This window comes from Pelodiscus sinensis, chromosome 7 (assembly GCF_049634645.1).
Source record: "Pelodiscus sinensis isolate JC-2024 chromosome 7, ASM4963464v1, whole genome shotgun sequence".
Classification (NCBI taxonomy): Eukaryota; Metazoa; Chordata; order Testudines; family Trionychidae; genus Pelodiscus; species Pelodiscus sinensis.
In genome coordinates this window covers 62,370,127-62,388,948 of record NC_134717.1, presented here as the reverse complement: position 1 = coordinate 62,388,948, position 18,822 = coordinate 62,370,127, and the positions used below count along the sequence as shown (strand labels likewise).

Sequence of the window (18,822 nt, the reverse complement as noted above, 5' to 3'; positions counted from 1 at the left end):
AGATGCCCTGTCATGCAAGGTGGTGGCCTCTTGCCCCACTCCTCTAAGGGAGTGGGTTGTGCCCATGCCAGCTCATACTGCCCTCTGTGTAGGTTTCTGCTCATCACTGAGGGGCCACGGGAGCCCTGTTGTTTGGCCTGCCCTGTGACTACGGTGCACACAGATGTAGGGAGACAACTAGACACAATATTAACGGAGCAGCCCCGGGGGCGGGGAACCTTTTTTGGGTCGGGCGCCGTGCACAAGGGGGAGGCAGAACAAGCCGCCCAGTGACGCCCTCCAGTGATGCCCCCCAGTGATGCACCCACCCAGTGACACGCCCCCCAGTGATGTGCCCCCCTAGTGACACGCCCCCCAGTGATGCACCCACCCAGTGACACGCCCCCCATTGACATGCCCCCAGTGACACGCCCCCCAGTGATGCATCCACCCAGTGACACGCCCCCAGTGATGTGCCCCCCCTAGTGACACGCCCCCCAGTGATGCACCCCTCCCCCAATGATGCCCCCCCAGTGACGTGCCCTACATCCAGGTCTTAGGGGAGCCCAGGGGGTAGGTTTTGGGAGCCCTGGGCCTGAGGCCCCCACCTCTCGTGTAGCCCATCAAAATGCTATGGGGTCCCATGGGGTTGAGGGGAGGAAGAATCCCTCCCCCCCCGGGCTCTGCCCCTCTGCTGGGCCTGGCAACCAGCTCTCTGCCCCGGGGTCTCAGCAGCCAGCCCCGCCCCTTCCCCGCAGGGCCACGCCCCGCGCTCCGCTCAGAACTCCCCCCTCCCCAGTCCGCCACAGCAGACGAGACAGGCGGGCCAGAGCGGCCCCTCCCCTTTAGCCGTGGGCGGAAGTGCGTCGCCGGCCGGGCCGGGCCGGGCCCGGAAGTGGCGGGTGGCGCGCGCGGAGCCGCCTGCTGAGGGCCGCCGCCGGCCGCGCGGGACGATGCCAGTGGCGGTGATGGCGGACGCCGCCCTCAGCTACAGGAAGCTGCTGGAGCAGTGCGAGACGCAGGAGCTGGAGGTACCGGCGGGGGCAGCCTGGCCCCACGCGCGGACCCGGCCGGGGGCGGGACCCCCCAGTGCCCTGGGATCCTGTCAGCGGGCCGAGCCGGGGGGGCCGCGCTGCTGAGCCGGGGGGGGGGCACATGGCTCCTGCGGGGGGGGGAGCGCGCTGCTGAGCTGGGGGGGGGCACATGGCTCCTGCGGGGGGGGGCAGCGCGCTGCTGAGCTGGGGGGGGGCACATGGCTCCTGCGGGGGGGGGAGCGCGCTGCTGAGCTGGGGGGGGGGCACATGGCTCCTGCGGGGGGGGGAGCGCGCTGCTGAGCTGGGGGGGCACATGGCTCCTGCGGGGGGGGGACCGCGCTGCTGAGCTGGGGGGGGCACATGGCTCCTGCGGGGGGGGGGGACCGCGCTGCTGAGCTGGGGGAGGCACATGGCTCCTGCGGGGGGGGGGACCGCGCTGCTGAGCCGGGGGGGGCACATGGCTCCTGCGGGGGGAGGGGACCGCGCTGCTGAGCTGGGGGGGGAGGCGCTCCATGGGTCCTGTGGGGGGGGGGGAGGGACAGTGCCCACCCTGCTGAACCGCGACAGGCCTGGGAGGCATTTGTTGCTGCGGGCGGGGCGGGCCGAGGATGGAGGCGCACTCAGGTGCCCAGGCAGCCTGTGCCAGGCCCTGGAGGCAGAGGAAGTCGGCAGGGGCGAGGGGAAGGGCCCCGGCGGGTTGGTACCTGGCTACAAGGCAAGGAAGCGAAGGGCGCAATACAAGCCCGTTTTCAGAGTGGGGAGAAGTAACTAGGAGGGGTGTAACCTGTTACTAGGACCGATGAGGTGCTGGGCTGCGGCTGCCGGTGGCAATAGGAGGCCCCCAGCCCCAGGGATGGGGCTGCCACTGGCTCCCACTGCTGCAGGAAGCGGGGGAGGTTGCCAGGCACTGGTTAACCCGTATTGCGTCACCCAGTAAGGGCGATGCTTACTAGCTAACTGTTCGCCTCTCTAGTGTCTTGTCAATGTCATTTCTGTACTTAATGTTCTGAATAGCACTAGTGGGAGAGGAGGCTGGCTGGTTTTTGTTCTACTGCGTCCTGAGAGAGCTCAGTGCCATCTCCTCCTAGTTCCTATGAAGTTGTTGGAGCTCAGTGACAGCATACATTTTAGAGGAACCACATGGTAGCTGTAAGTTATCCTGGCGTCAGACCTGTAGAGCAGTGTTTCTCAAACTGTGCTCCAGGGCTCCACGAGACAGCTCCAGGGGCTTCGCAAGGTAAACAAACTGAAAACATCGATAGGTACAACACATATGATCAGTGGACCGCTGGGGCTCCACATAAATTTTTACGCATGTAAAGGGCTCCGGAGCCCAAAAAGTTTGAGAACTGCTGCTGTAGAGCAAACAGGTGACATTTCCTCCTGCATTTCCAGCAGAATACTGCAAGTAGTTCTCTAGTCTCTGTGCATTTCAGCTTGTCAGAACCCTCTCAACAAATCAAGTAGCGGTGTAGTCATTTATATAATTATCACAAAGCCAAACAGAGCATCCGTGTTTCCACTACGGAAAACAACTAATCTTGTGTGATGTGTTAGAATTGTGGGTTCTCTCCAGTTGGAATCAAAGGTGTATGATTAAAAATGTCTTCAATGTCCTTTCTTAACTGTTTAAAATGTGTAATCAAATTAAGTGAGTTGGATTTTTTTTTTTAAGTCACCTGGAGGAATTGCAACGCCCTCAGTTTATGGTCAGCTTTTAGCTCTATACCTGCTGCACAATGACATGTAAGTAGCTATTATTGTCACCCTAAACATTTAAAAAACTTCAGTATCATCTTAGAATTTGACCTATAATTGTCAGCACTGTTTAAAAAAGATTGTGTTGCTAATTGTTTGGTTTTTAAAAGTGCATTTATCTAGTACATGTATGAAAAACAGCAAATTTATAGATAAACTAATGACATTGTAGACAACAAATAGTCTGATAGGACTTTAAAGACTAACAAACATGTACATAAAATTCCAGTAGTCTGGCATCCAATTGTACGGCACTCCCGATAGTACGGCATCAAAATGGCAAGAGCCTAGTGAGTGAGCTTTGGCAAAAAACAAGTCACAAGGCAACAGCTGAACCAAGCAAAACCAGACAGGACTGAGTCAGTCTGCCACTGGCATTGTGTGACGCTGGACAGTGCTTGTGCTACAATAAAAAGGGTTAAAAACACTATATACAGGTGTGTGTGTGTGTGTGTGTGTGTGTGTGTGTGTGTGTGTGTGTGTGTGTGTGTGTGTGTGTGTGTGTGTGTGTGTGTGTGTGTGTGTGTGTGTGTGTGTGTAAATATAAATATATAAAAAACCATTTTATAGTACCACCTGATAGTCCGGCATATCCGATAATCCGGCACCACCTAGGTCCCAAGGGTTCCAGATTATCGGAAGTCTACTGTAGATGGTATCAGAAGTGGGCTGTGCCCACGAAAGCACATGATACCATCTACGTGTTTTGTTAGTCTTTAAAGTGCTGCCAGTCCATTTGTTGTTTTTTAAGTTTATCCTGTACAGACGAACTTGGCTATCACTCTGAAGCTATTGTAGATCTCATAATTCTCTCTTTTCAGCTTGATGATGATGATGATGATGATAATAAATGCTATTTCCCAGTAAATTCTTTTTCTCTTTTCACCTGCTCCTTCTTGAAAGCCTGGGAAATCAGACGGATCTTGTAGTGTTCATCTTCCTTGGCTGTGCTGGCTCATGATTGGTAGCTTTCCAGAGTCAGTGGCCAGATCTTTGTTGACATGGCCTCTTTTCATATTCTTTGCAATTAAACCAGAGAAGTTACCTTCTCAAGTACCCTACCTATGGTCTCATGCAAGGAAAGAATTAGCTCCTCACGCAGACGTTACCCGGTTCAGTTATGGCTTTATATTGTATTTGGAAACAGTTTGGCAGCTGGTGCAGATCAGGAAGCACAGCTTGTAATTTGCCTTCTTCTGGGAGAGGCTGTATGCTATGCTAGCTGAAGATTCCAAATAATCTGCCAGCGTAGTTCAATGTAATGTGAATTACTGTGATCTGTTCTGGAGATGAGTGTGGAAAACTAGCATAGTCCACATAATAAAGAAAAGATCTCAATCTTCTAGACAATTGTGAATGAAAAAATATTTTTGACCACTACTGGTTACCTAAATATTAGAGGCAATTGGGAGGAAACGAGATCCCCCTGCAGGCTGCAGAGCTGAATAAGCAACTGGTAGGCACTCACAGAAACTGAAAACTAACTGCTACTTTTGATTGTTTTGATGCCTATTCATCAAACAGTAATTTTTTGTCTTGCCTCTGTTACCAACCAGCTGACCCAGAAAGTCTCAATTTGATTAACACAGGATGAGTTGCTTAATCAGAGTCTTAAATTTGAAAGACTGTATTTAAACAGGGCCTATTTCTTAGATTGGTTACACTTCAATCATATTTAATACTTTCTTAATGCTACTGGAAAATCCTGGGAGCTTTTTCAAATGGCCGACAATATAGATACCATCCAAAAGTCTTTGTTTTTCAGCCTTCCACTGTGTACATATGTAATATCACTACATTGATCTGTATTTTTCCTAAGGGTGCATAAGCACAATTAGGAATAATCCTGCTTTCAGACTTTTGAAAGCATTGGTCACATATACAGTTTTAGCATTTTAAGAAATCAGCCTCTACCCATGGACAGCCGAGAGTTAGATCAGAAATTGCGTTATTTCCCTTTACTTACAATGGAAAGTCAGAGAAATATCTTTAATCATTGTGTTTACCATGTGGATAAATGATATCAGCAGGGCTCGACAAATAATACAATCTACTCGCCCATGGCGAGTAGATTGTATTAACCCTGAAGAGCCGGGTTCGGGCAATCTGCGCGTGCGCAGAACGATCTGCACATGTGGTTCGGCGAGCCCTGGATATCAGCATTCTCACCGTTCACAGGAGAGGAGGGTCAGCACAAACTTTTCAGTTAACAGGCTTATAAGTTTTAGTGGGCACTCTAATAAGAAGACATTTTTTTACCTATATTACCAAATATCATCTTGGATCTTTGGGTTGTGCATTTTACATCTTATTTATTTCTTGCTGCTTGTATTTCATTGGGCTGGATAATGATAACAGACTTCTATTTCTCTTTGATGTTATCACAGGCTGCTGTTTGTGTTCACAACATTGCAGAGGAATGTTTTCATTAAACTTCAGTGTCATGACATTCTATCAATTTAGGCTTTGCTAACCCCACATCACTTCATCTGTATCTGACCTACACTGATCCCTTGAAATGTGGGCTTATGGATTCCAATAACATTCCTATTTGAACCTTGTTGTTTCTTTTTAAACTTAATACATGGGCATTTTTTCCTAAGTTATTGCTACGTGACAAATGTCAAAACTTATGTTTTCAAGGCCAAAGTATGAACTTCATATGATCTTTATGGTATCTTTGAACCATACTGGCTTGCAATATGTCCTCTTATTGCAACTATTTGAAAATGACTTTTATAGTTGAATTTTGTATCTCGCTTGATGTAAAACCATTGTATAGCAGATTTTTAGGCATTGAGAGGACATTGTGGATACATAGCATAAGTCAGTGTGTTAGGTTTCTAAATGCTTGATTTAATCACTTCATTAAGTGTAGCATTTGCATCTGATGATACCGTTAATACTATTGTCTTTGCATAGGTTTCGACCAATAAATATTTGACAAACGTAATTGTTAAAGTATTAACTGAGCTTTGTTTTTTTGTTAGGAATAATGCACGATATCTTTGGAAAAGAATTCCTCCTGCTATTAAATCTGTAAGTATGCCTTTCAGTGCAATTTAAGACTGTGCTCCATTCTGTATGTTTAGATGTAAGGGTTTTTCCAAATGTAGCATTTAACATAAATCTCTGCTTTTGGTCTGAAATGTGTGGTTGGTGAATGGCTTAGGCTCATGGTTTTGAGCTCTTCAACCTCTTTGCCAGCAGATGGCACTGACAAGGCATATTAGTCTGTTCCCTCTACTCCTGGAAATCTTCATCGGTCTGCTGCTGCAAAATGTTCTCTTCTGGCTTACTTCCTTTCCAAAATAGTTAGCCTTTCAGGCCACCACCTCAAAATACAGTGGAGATCAGCAATAGTTGTTATTAAAAATCTAGTTCCTCATGACAAAAATTGCCACTGGCAGAAAGAAGAAAAAGTCCCTATTCTGAGTACTGCCAGACATTAAAAGTCAGGCAGATACATGCTGCAGTTGATTCATAATCTCAGCCACCTTTTCCAAAGGTTGAAGTGATGTCTGGGAACACTTTCTGTCACTGTTGGAAGGAGGAGGCTGATAACATCACTGGTTCTTATTTATAATTGTATTTACATGTCAATGTGTCCTCTTCCTGGCATGAATTTCAGAAGTTTCTGCCTGACTTACCACCTAGGCTATAAATTACTGTTCTCCCTGTAATACACTGGAATGAATGAGAGCACTAAGAGAAACATCTCAGAAAAATGTTTAATTTTCCCCTTCCTCTTTGCTTTTCTTAGTACTGTGGTTCTCAACTGGTGGTCCATGGTGACTTTTTCAGTGGTCGACAGGAACATTGTCCAAAGTCACACAGCATGGGTAGGCACCAAAAATCTGTTAGTAAGAAATACATTTCAAACCAAAATGTTTGTTGTCTGCTCTTTTTTATCATGTCTCAAAAAGGAGGTGGTCCATGAAAATTTTTTGCTTGGCCTAGTGGTCTGTGGACTGAAACGAGTTGAGAACCACTGTCTTAGTATAATGAATGGACTTAAAGTAAAACCACCAACAGGAACTAAGCTGAGCATTTTGGGTCTCATGGTTACAGTGATTTATAAGTACCAGAAATGATATTGGAGATAACGTGGCCACGAGCCATACTGACACGTCATTCCAAAGTATGATTTAGTAACTCTTAGTATCTGGGTTTCTAGATTACAGGTAAATACTGAAAGCCCGGAACTGCTGAATCCATAGTGTAGATTTACTGTCATACCTGGCTTGAATTAGAACCACCTTTTGAGATGAAACAAAAGTCCCTGTCTCCACTTGTTAACAAGGAGGTACTAGTAATTATCCCAGCAGCCTTTGCATTCTCCTCTGACCAGACTCATGGGAGGTGCTTTTCACAATCCTCATGTGCTTTTGTTATTTGAAACAAAATTGATTCTCATTCCTGTTGGACATTTCCAAGAGGTGGGTCGGTCTGTCTTTTTATCCACACTGCTGCCCGTTACTATTCTGTACTGTAGCTATTAGTGGCACATTGCTCTGGAGGCTAATCAGCAAGATCCACTTTCTTGGCCACACAGAAGAATCTTTATTAATTGCTTCCTGCATTTACACAGATGGTTTCTAACTTTATTGCTTTGTTTATATTTGTTAGCATGTTTCTCTCTTTGTACCCTAAATCATCAAAGACCACCTTGGAAAAGTGTGGTATAATTTTGATGTGTATGTTCCTGGCTCCCTTCTGCATTACATTTTTGGGAGGTGAAGGGTAGGGATGTGAAAGGTAAACAGGGAAGCATCACCCTTAAAGGGTAATGCTTAACAGTGCTGGTTAACCAGTGGGGGTTGGAACAGCTCCCCACCTGTCTCCTCCAGTCTCCACAAGACCCACTGCGGACTGGGGCTGTGCCGGGTATCTGGAGAAAACCCCTGTCCATGGTAGTCCTGAGATGGGCCACAGGCAGGGGCTGTTCCAGCAGTGAGGGGGCGTTCCAACTTCAAATTTAACTGGTTAACCAATTACACGGGATTTTTCATCCCTAGTGACGGGGAGGGGTGTTGAAAGATGAAATAGGCAAATAACGTGATACCTGCGTATTTCTTATCTTTGCAGCATTAGCGGCTTTGTCAGTGTAAAAATAATAGATTTGTGTGAACTGGATTGTCACTCTAACGCCAGTATCAGTGATGTATGCGTTACCATACTATTTGAATCTTAATCTCAAGGTTTACTGTGGCGTTTCATCCTAACTGTTACTGTGATGCAGATTTATTCCGAAAGGAATATTTGTACTTTCAGCAAAATGCAATTTGTGGTGGAGTGGTTATGGCAACATATGTGACTTTTTTGGTCGATTGCTTTGTGTCTCTAGGCAAATTCTGAGCTCGGTGGGATTTGGTCAGTAGGACAAAGAATTTGGCAGAGAGATTTTCCAGGAATCTACACAACAATCGGTGCACATCAGTGGTCAGAGAGTATTCAACCAATCATGGAGGCACTGAGAGGTACTAAAATTACTTCTTTGAAAAATATAACACAGCCGAAGGGCAGAGAAGTCCAATTTGCAGGGCTCGATGACCGTGGCGAAAACCCACTTGCCAGCCCCGCACCGTGCATGCGCCAGACCCGCACTACGCATGCCGCTCACCGCCAGTGAACGGGGCAACCAGCTGAAATCTACTTGCCATAGGCAAGTAGATAAACGGATTTGTCGAGCCCTGCCAATTTGAATTTGTTTTGTTGGGGATACAGGACAGTATGCTACCATTACTCTTGATCAAGAGTCTCTGGGAGTTCTATGAGATTGTTTTGACTTGGATTTTTAGTATGTTTATTTGCTGTGGAAACAAGCTTGCTTAGATCACAAATTCCATGAGGCAAAGGCATTCAACTAGGCACTTTGACAATTCTTGATAAATAGAAATAAGTTGAGTTAAATGACTTGTGTTTTCTGCAGTAACTGGGCAAATTCATGTGTGTGTTTAAGTAGATCAGTGAATATTGAAAAATCTGAATCTTGAACATTTTGAAGAAATGCCTTTAACTGTGTAAATTATTTATGATACCTGTTGGTTTCATACACTCAAAATATTTATAGTACTGTTTATAGTACTCCCTGATATTTCCTTTGAAAACAAATGTTTGCCCTGACTCTGCAGTGCTCTATGTGCAAGTAAAATCTCTGCTTATGTAGAACTCATTGCAGAGCTGGGCCTAGTTTTGTTTTTCAAATGAAATATTAATCTGATTATAAACAGAACATTTCCAGTGTAGAGAACCTACTGGTTTCACAAATAACTTCCAGGTATAAAGAAATGTCTTCAAAATGTTCAAGATTTTTTCAGTATTCAATATGTTTGTTGGCTTTTAGCAATATTACCTTGGTTTAACATTATCCTGTTTAAAGGGAAAAAGTATGTTAACAATTTGGGGATGAGATGAAAGTGTTTATTTCAGATTCAGAAACTAGGCAAGTACAGGCAGTCCCCGGGTTACGTACAAGATAGGGACTGTAGGTTTGTTCTTAAGTTGAATTTGTATGTAAGTCGGAACTGGTACATATTGTAGGGGAAACTCTAGCCAAACATTTCTCCAGAGCTCAGTTTTATTCTCCCACACCTCACTTCCCTCAGTCCTTTATTCTCAAGCTGAGGTGTCCGCTGAGAAAAGCTGCTCCGCGTCTCCCTGGTCTGCTGGCGGGGGCGCTAGCTTCGCGTCTCCCTGGTCTGCTGGGGGGAAGCAGCTAGTGTGGGGTTGCCTCACCCCGTTTGTAAGTAGGGATCCGATGTAAGTCGGATCCATGTAACCCGGGGACTGCCTGTATTTCAAACCGGAGTTTAACAGTATTTCAGTACCTACTCCAATGGTGACCAGCTTGGTTGGCTGTGACCCTTAGATGCTACCACAATCTGTGTGCTTAATAATATGTGGAACATAGGGGCTAGATAAATATCTTGCTGATCTAAACATCTACAACTTTAAGATACTGTTAAGATAAGAAGAAAAATGGGTCTAACTGTGAAAAATTGAAATTTATACAGATTATATCCATAAGTTCCTATAACACCACATTGAGGTATCCCTTTGACACAACTTATTAAGAATAAAAACCAGCCTGAAAGATTGTTCCGAGATCATACCTGATAGATTTCAGATATGAAACTCGGTTAAAAAAAAAATCTTTACAGCAAGACATCAGTTTCAAAATTAGATTTAAAATATTCTTATAAACACAGTGACATACCATAAATAGAATGGCAGCGGGCCTCTTTTGCTGACACATTATAGTCAACTTATTTGCATATCTGGAACATTGGTACTCAAGCTTCTGGTATGACACAGCTTTCCAAATAAGTCCCATCTTACTGGCTTCCACAAGCCTGACTCTGTCTTTAAAATTAATCCTGCAGCTAGCAGGATTCTAAAGAACCTTATTTGAAGTTTGCCTGCTATAAGCAGATATCAGCAAAGGTTCTACTTTTTCTTTTTTTGAAAATTCAAGAGACTTAATGCAGTTTTTTTTTATGGCTAGTAACATGCTGTGTAACACTGATGTGCTAATAGCCTTTCACTGGAAGAGGGCACTAGAGTCTGAAAATATTTTTTTTGCAGGCCATTTCACTGTTCCTTCGCAAAAGCATGAACTCCAATTCATTCTTGTTGCTCATATGGAAACAATTTGATGTAGTGTTTCTTTGGAGAAAGCATCATGTGTCATAAAAATTGAAGACGTGAATCTGTCTTTTATCCAGTCAGTCCCTTATTAAATAATTATATTTATACTTAAATTAGTAATTGAATTTGTATTATTTTGCAGAATTAAAATTTTGCAACTAGTTAGCTGCGAACATTTCAATTTTACTTACAATACAATTGGAAGCATTTTAGCACTTTCTGGTGCTATACCAAAAATGAAGCTGAATTTTCTGATTTCCAGAATGCATAATCCAGATTCCATCATGCTGAACGAGCCTATTCCTGGGGTCAAGAGAAGAGTAACTAGACTTGTACCTACATGCCCTCTGTGCTTAAACATTAACTATTAAGGGTCAGGTTTGGGAGACAGGTGATTTAGTCTTGGTAAATGTGAACCATTAGCGTGAAGCACAAGATTTTCAGAAATGTGGCTCTCCATTGATGACTGTTACAATTGTGTCTTTAAAATTTTGTTCCCTTCAATAGATGCAACTAGGAGACGAGCTTTTGGACTTGTTTCTCAGGCATATACCTCAATAATTGCAGATGATTTTGCAGCCTTTGTTGGACTTCCTGTGGAAGAAGCTGTGAAAGGTAGTTTGCTGTTTTATTTGTTGGATTGTCTTTGAACAGCCCATGTTTGGAGGCTGAGACCAGAATTAAACTGACCAACTGAAGACTCCCATTATTAAATAAAATGGATTTAAGAACGCTTTTTCCTTCCTTACACCAAACAGGAAAAAGGGGCCTCTGTGTTTAGAGAATTCATCACTGTTTGCCTAGCAGATTTTGGTGAAAATGTTTCAAATAAGTTGAAGGAAAACTGGCAATAAAGTTGATCTTTGTGACATTCTAATAGAAGATTTATGCATGTTCCTGATTTTTAACGGAACACGGTTTGACAGCTTGCGTTGGAAGTCTATTCTATAAAAGAAAACCTTTACAAAATTCATAGGGTTTCCATTAATGTAAATCTTTTCTTCTAATTTAAATATTTCAACGCAGTGTTACAATGTAAATATTTCCAACAATTGCTTGAAAATGAGAATCAGAAATGAACACTGATTGGAAGCCCTAATGACATTCCCTGGTCTGTATTTCACTGGATTAAAATAAATGTATGTTAAATAACATTTCAAAAGTATTTCTGTTTTAATAGTCTGTAACACTTGGGGTCCATTTTGCTGAGTAGGTTTCATCCTGCACTGTTCTCTTCCCAATGAGGTCCCACTTCCACTGCTGCTCTTGTAACTCATCTTAAGAGACAGGGTCCTAGAGAAGTACAGCGAAATAAAGTGGGAAGAGGATCCAAAAATAAACATAAGATTGGGTTTATTGTAGAAGGTCATGGCCGAGAAGGGAAACAGTAAAAGCAAACTGCTTAATTTTTAGGATTGAAAATGTATTGACTCTCTAGTTCCACCATTTACTAGATTAGGAGCCATAATAAATCTTCCTCCTTTGAAATGGCCAAGGAATTCCATTTTCCTTAGGGGTGTGAGAAGTCTGTGCTCCGAGGGAAAAAAAGAAAGTAAATCTGTGCATCAGCCCGGACTGAATAGTTCCCAGGAGCTATCACTTCTACAAAGGTCATATATTTGCACCACTAAATGTCTCCAGCAGTAAAACTTGTCGTGAGCTCTTCTGAGAAATAATTTTTAAAAAATCATTGCACAGTAGAAGGGTATTCAGACACTTTCCAGTGGGTGGGAATTTTGGATTATTTGTTATTGCTGTCAAACACACGGTATCCTTTCTCCTTCGCTCCTTTCCCCGTAACGGGGCTATCTGTTTTCCTGTAGCTAATCACCTCCTAAATAAACCTAGATGGGGGGAAAAAAAAGTCAATCTAACATGACACTTGCTGTCATCACATTGTTCACTGAGTATGTGTTGTGCCCTATCCCTCGCACTGTGTCTGTATTGTCTAGTTCAACTGTATGCTCTTCAGGGGAGGGACCACGTCTGGGGTGGGTACAGAGCGCATAGCAAATGGAGTCCTGGTAAAAGGCTGGGGCTTTTCAGTGGTGTGGTCATGCATTGTAATAATAGTAATTGTTTCATTCTAATGCACTTTCAGGTGTGTTAGAGCAAGGCTGGCAAGCTGACTCCACCACTCGGATGGTAATGCCTAAAAAGCCAGGTAGGTGGCGCTATTATTCCGTGATGCATTTTGGATCTTGTTTAATATTTCTAGTATTGTATCCTTTGATTTAATTAACATTATGCCTGATATAAGTTGGGTTTGTGTTGTATAACAAGGACATCTTTACTCGAGAGATTAGGGGGAAGGTTGCATGGAGCATACTTTTTGCCAGTGACATTCCGTAAAGATAAATACTAATTGGAAGGAGATCTAGAATGTTGGAGGACTGTATTTGGCATACAAATCAACTGACAAAAGATGCAATACGTGCCGTGCTTTGTTCAAAGAGACAACAAAGAAGCCAGTAAAATTAAAGTCTGAGCAACAGTTGAAATACCTTGGTTCAGTATAGAGCCGTTCTGCAAGTGTAGATGTTAGGAAACGTCTTGAATGGTACTTGGCGTAAATGAAGGGAGTTGATGGGAGTTCTCTGCCAAGTAACCTACAGAGCAATGTATAAAATGATTAGGCCAGCCGCGATGCATGGGTCCGAATGCTGGCCACGAAGGGCGAGAGAAGTACTACTGCTTCATGCTGCTTGGGTAAGACCCGAGCTAATATGCTACGTAATGAAATGGTAGATACTATGATGCTGAAAGTCTTCGTTATGGAAAAGTTGAAGGAGTATTGACTGAGATAGCTGGTTCCTGTGGGAAGATGTGGGTTACATGGGCTATTAATTATGGGACAAAGATGACGAGGAAGACCTAGAAAAAGATGGTTCATGATGCTAAAGGAGGGACATGAAAATTGGTGTCTGCTTGGAATAAGCACCTAATGGAGGTGAAGAACGTGCTAGATGACCTCATTTTTTAATCTAATAAGATTACTTACAACTTACTATTTTTAAACAGTGTTTCAAATACATTTCTGTCCTGGTAGACCTAGAGCAGTGGTCCCCAACGCAGTGCCCGTGGGCGCCATGGTGCCCGCCAAGTGACTCAGGGACAGCCCAAGTCATTCTTGTGCCCCGGGCGCGTGGCGCATGCCCGGCCCCTGCCCTGGGCGTGTGGCGCATGCGCGGTGCTGGCCCTGGCGTGCGGCGCCAGCCCCAAGTGCATATTGCATGCACAGCCCCGCCCCTGGGCACATGGCGCGTGCGTGGCCCCGCCCCTGGACACACAGAGCGTGCACGGCCCCACCCCCGGGTGCCCGGCAGCCCTAAAAGGTTGGGGACCACTGACCTAGAGGTTCTGCTTTCCTGTGCCTTGTGATTAAATTGCTGGAATTTGCAGAGTTGAGCCTGCTGAAAACATCTAGGGGAAGTAGCTGATGTAAGAATTGTCTGAACCCACCATTTCCCAACACATGGAGGATTCCCTGAAAACTGACACAAAGTAGATCACCACTAGTTAGCAGCTCCTCGGTTGCCACCAAAAAGTTGCTGCTGTTCAGCAGTTGCTAATAAGCAGAAGGCAGTGTCGTGTGGCTGCAGCTAGAGAAAGAAGCACTGGGATGCGCCCTCCCTGGCTGTAGCTCTGCAACCGTGCAGGCCAGGTGCTGGGCCTTTCTATGAGGGACTGGGGCCTGTGGAACTGCTCATTACCTCTCCGGGCAGACACTGCTCTTCCAAATGTCTGAAATACTAGTGTTTAAGCAGCACCATGAGGAAGAGGGGTGATCAGATCTGCCAGAATGTATCTTGCTCCCAAAATGTATGCCCACATTTTACAAGTGCAGGAAAACTACTGTCCCAAATGACTCAAGATCTGCTCACCAACTAGAGAATGACTTAACGTATTCCAGACAAGACAATGAAACTCGCTTATCCGGGGTGTCTTGATTAACCTGACGCTTGAACAGGCAGATCCTCAATTTCCTCCCCCCCCCCCCCACCACCTGGTGATGTGTACAGCAAAGCTGTTTGCAGCCCGCACAGCCTAGAGCATGTAAAAGTGAGTGCTGGGTGGACCTGGACTTCTGTATGAGAGACATGAAATCGACAGGTGGCCAGTCATTTTCAGTCTGTCATTCACTGGGCATAGGCATTTAAAATGTGCAGATTGTATATTGTGCAATACACACGTCTGTGAAAGAAGAGTGACAGCTTTGTGCCTAAGAATGATAAGGTTTGAGACAATTTTGCCTGAGTGTGTAAGAATTTAATTCTTAGCAAAATGGCTCCCTTCACAGATTAACATTTCCATTGCGTTCTTTCTGTAGGTGCACTGGAAGCTTCCTTTAACAGATTTATTCCTTTATCAGGTATTGCCTCATTTTGATTGTTTTAGAAGGTACAATAGAGAGATGTACACCGTTTGCCTTTCTGAAACGCTTCTGTGCCCTTAACGTTCAATAGCTATCCCCGCCCCACCGTCCAAGAAATGTCAAATGAAGCAATTCACTCATTCACTCAGTCCCTCCCTCCCACAGATAGCTGGGTGAGCGTGAGCACTGTAGCATGCCCAGGAGCCAGTAAAACCCTGGCTAGTTGAGACCAAGTAGAGAGTTGATTCCAAAATAGAAACGCCCTCGGAGAACTGCCAGTTCCCTCTCTTAAACTGTGAAGGATCCAACTCCAGCATCTCAGCTGTGCTTGTCTTAAGGAGAGTTACCTCTCAAGTAGGCATGTCTCAAATGTGGAATTGGCTTTATAGCCTTTGTCATGCAAAAAATGTCGTGTCTTCGGTTTTCCTTCAGATGAAAAATGTGAAGTGGATCTTTGGCTTCCACCTCTTGTTTTATTTTTTTAAAATTAAACTGAAGGCTTCATTATAGATTAAACTGTATCGTTTTTATTGGAGAGGCTGGCACCTAAAGCTCTGTTCTCCATATTGCACAACCAAGTATCCTTAGAATAAATCTGATTTGATAGTTTAACTCGTGCATTATACAATGTCTAAGCGAACTTAAATGTACTGTCGGTGTAGCTTTCCTAGTCAGTGTGAAGTCTCTCTCCCTTTCTGCAAGCATGCTTTTTAAAGGATAGCCTTCTGGTTTCCCTTACCTGGAAGTGGCGCTTCATGTACTTGGGGCGGAGGATTCCTTTTGTACATGCAGGCGAGGTGACTAGCTCCCCAGTGTACCTTTACACTCAGACATTTCAGAAGGAATTACTTCTATATAACACATTGTTTCTCTGCCTTTCTTTCATTTTGACTCTGTGGTCTGTTTTCCTTTCTTCACCCTGCACTCTTTTCCATTTCTCCTAATTATCTATTATTCTTGACAGCCCTTTCTTTATTCTCACTCTGCTCTCCTTCTTGTACCCCTGCGTTTCATTTTCTATCTTCCTTCCATTTTCAGTCACTCTCCCCTCTAACTTGCACTTCACCCTTACTACTGGGTAACTCAGAATACTTGTAGTTTGCACATGTACTGTGGCTGCTTTCTCTTGACAGCCATACAGTGCTTTTCCCACGTTACCGTAAAGAGAGGTGACTCATCAGGTGTGCTCACTGTTGCTGCTTCCAGAGCCTCATGCTGCTCTTTTATAGTTACTGCGGCTCTCAGAGCCCCCATTCCACCCCATTCTTCGCTTTCCAGACTTAGGTGGAGGAAGCTCTACCCCGTGTCAGAGTAGTGGGGTTCGGGATTTTTGCCCTGTGGGAAGGAGAGTCTCAGGCCCCCTGCTCTGCAGCATGTGCCTTCCCTGACCCAGGGCTGAAGCCCCGAGCTCTCACCCAGTTCTCAAACTTCTGAAGTTTATCGTACAGAGGGTCAGTAGTTTTGTTGTAGAGGGAGGCAGAATGCAAGCAGACCTATAGGACCTTTACTGCAGGTGAAGACGCTGCAGGAGTTCTTCCCTTCCCAGTTGTAGCAAACATACACGACATGCTGGAAATGTGGCAGTCCTCAAATATATGCAAATAACACTTGACAAGTGAGGCAGTCTAGAAGTAGCAATAGAGGTATCCTAGCTGATTGTAAGTTTTGTTGCAGATAGGAGTGAGTTACTTGGTACGTCTCACACCCTCCCCCCACAGCACAGCACAAGACTCTTTAGCTGTATCGTTAGTGGGAGTGTCATTTGGTGTAGAGCTGATAAGTAAACAGTCTGAGAAATTTAGTTCACATTTGTCTTTAGTGTCAAGAGAGCAGGGATGGGTGGTGCTGGACTGTGGTTTGCCACCTTAATGTTATTAATACTGTGTGTGTTTCTGTTCTTTGTAGAACCTGCTACAGTTCCACCGATTCCTAATGAACAACAGTTGGCCAGATTGACTGATTATGTGGCTTTTCTTGAAAATTAATGACCCAGTCCTGTGTTCAAGACAGAACCTGGAAACCCTGTGTACTGGCAGTTCTACGTCTAAAATTTACTTTTCTCCTGTTTGTTAAATGTTGCGGCTTCCCCCTCCTGGAATATGTTGATAAGATATACATAGCATATATTTTGTTCCTTTATACGTGTTTTGCTAAAGCAAAGTCAGTAGGTGAAACAATCCTTAACTCCCATAATATTTATCCATTAGGTACACAGCAGTATTACACGTTAAGTTTTATTCTCTTACAATTCGAAGTGAAAAAGGGCATATCTCCATAGACTATTGCAAAGCAGTAAACAGAAGGTAAGCAAAGAGTTTCCATCAGCAAAACAGATGAATGTACTCACTTTGTACTGGTTGGCTTTGATGCTTCCATTGCCGGCAATGGAATACATACCAGAAAATCAGTCACAAATGGATTCAGCATAAAGAGGGGAAAGTTATTCCACCTGCATCTGTAAAAGGAAAGCCTTGAGAAGTACAATACATAGATAGTTGTGAGCCATACGTAACATACACAGGGAATGTTAAGTTACAGTGACTCTCTTGCAAGATTCCTTCCACTTCTGGTGAGACTTTTATAACTGATCACTCTTCTAACCCATTGCTTCTCTGTTTTCGAGTTGTCTTATTTCCCCTGTGACTAGTGTTGAGTGTTCTGTGCAAACTGTTTCTAGGCTGGTGTACTTATGATTTTTTTACTGCAGAGTAATATTTTTAATATACCTGGGGCACCTAGAGATTACACGTCTGAAAGTTGTTTTTCTTGGCGAGGGAGGCAAATGCTCACTTCACTTGCTGTGAGAGAGCGTTTGGTTTTGAAAGGCTTGATTTTTGAAAAGCAGCCATTCTTGGGGCACTCAGACCAATATTTTGCCTTGTAACTTGTTAGAAATTTATGCCAACGTTCTGAATACCACCCTAAATCAGAGATCTGCTGAGGATGGCTTCACCAAAAGCAGCTTTTTGCTTGCCTCTTTAGTTTTATGGATGACTATTGTCATTGGAAAGGATTTTAAAAAATGGTCTTCCTTTTGAATAAAAAAATCTGGAAGATGGAATAGAATATGCTGCAACATCAGTTCAAGTAGTATACACCCTATATGCCTGGCTGTATACAGCTAGTAGCACTGCTCTGTTAATTTCTGAATTCAGAATTAACTTTAGCATTGGAAAGGAAACCGCTTACAATCCCTTGCCTCTGATCCTAATGTTTAAAAATGGAAACGGCAAATAGTAGTGCTTTGAGGCCAGCGCATGCCTTTACCGTCTCTCCCTTTCATTTGGTTGTCGCCAACATGTTCAGTGGTTTGTCACTTGAAGATAGCAGGTGCCTGTTATTTGCAGTGGCATTCTCCCAGGGTGTGCTACCTACTGTACATTCTTTAGTTTCGGGTCTGAGGGGAAGGGGTTCTAAACTGTGCACTGTTGCTTTTAGATCCCCTTTGACATGTAACCATTTACTTGCAAAAGATTATTTATTTGAAGCCCATCCAAGTCTTGGATCTCTATAAATATTGATGCAAATATAATTTCCGTAATATTAAAACCTGTTTACACTACACTTGAGTGCCTTATTTGAGTCCCTTCTTTGGAGCATGCATGTTCCAATCTGATGGGCTATGGAGGTTTGGGGTAGTCGGTCGAACTGGGACGCTTGAATGGGCAAGCTGTACGAAGGTTAGTATAGCGCTTTATGCTTATACAGTTAGTTAATGGAGTAAGTGTCCTTTGTACATTCCCACTCATAAGATGCACTGACAGGTGCAGCCTTGAAAGGTAAAATTCTAGCTAGCAACAGCTTTTGGAGCACTGACTCTTCGTCGTTCCCCCATCCTTCAGTAAACGTTGGGTATTGCGGGCAAGGGAATTAAAGGGTGTGGCTCTCCAATAGGGATGTGAATGGGTAAACTGTTACCCGGTTAAGCGTCACCCAGCACAACAGGCTGGTTAACCAGTTAAACATACGGTTTACTCTTTTTCATAAAGATAAGCTAGTTCCTCATACAACTCAAAGTTTTTGACC

General features: G+C 44.2%; 1 protein-coding gene across 1 annotated transcript; it reads left to right on the top strand.

The window, feature by feature from the left end:
* The first annotated feature begins 838 nt into the window (after positions 1-838).
* COPS8 (COP9 signalosome subunit 8) lies at positions 839-18,360 on the top strand. Its single transcript, XM_075934042.1, has 8 exons — positions 839-1,010; positions 2,689-2,759; positions 5,762-5,810; positions 8,119-8,251; positions 10,929-11,036; positions 12,523-12,585; positions 14,752-14,793; positions 16,702-18,360. Exons 1-8 carry the CDS (start codon positions 933-935, stop codon positions 16,779-16,781), a joined length of 624 nt encoding a protein of 207 aa, XP_075790157.1. The 5' UTR covers positions 839-932; the 3' UTR covers positions 16,782-18,360.
* Positions 18,361-18,822: the final 462 nt, after the last annotated feature.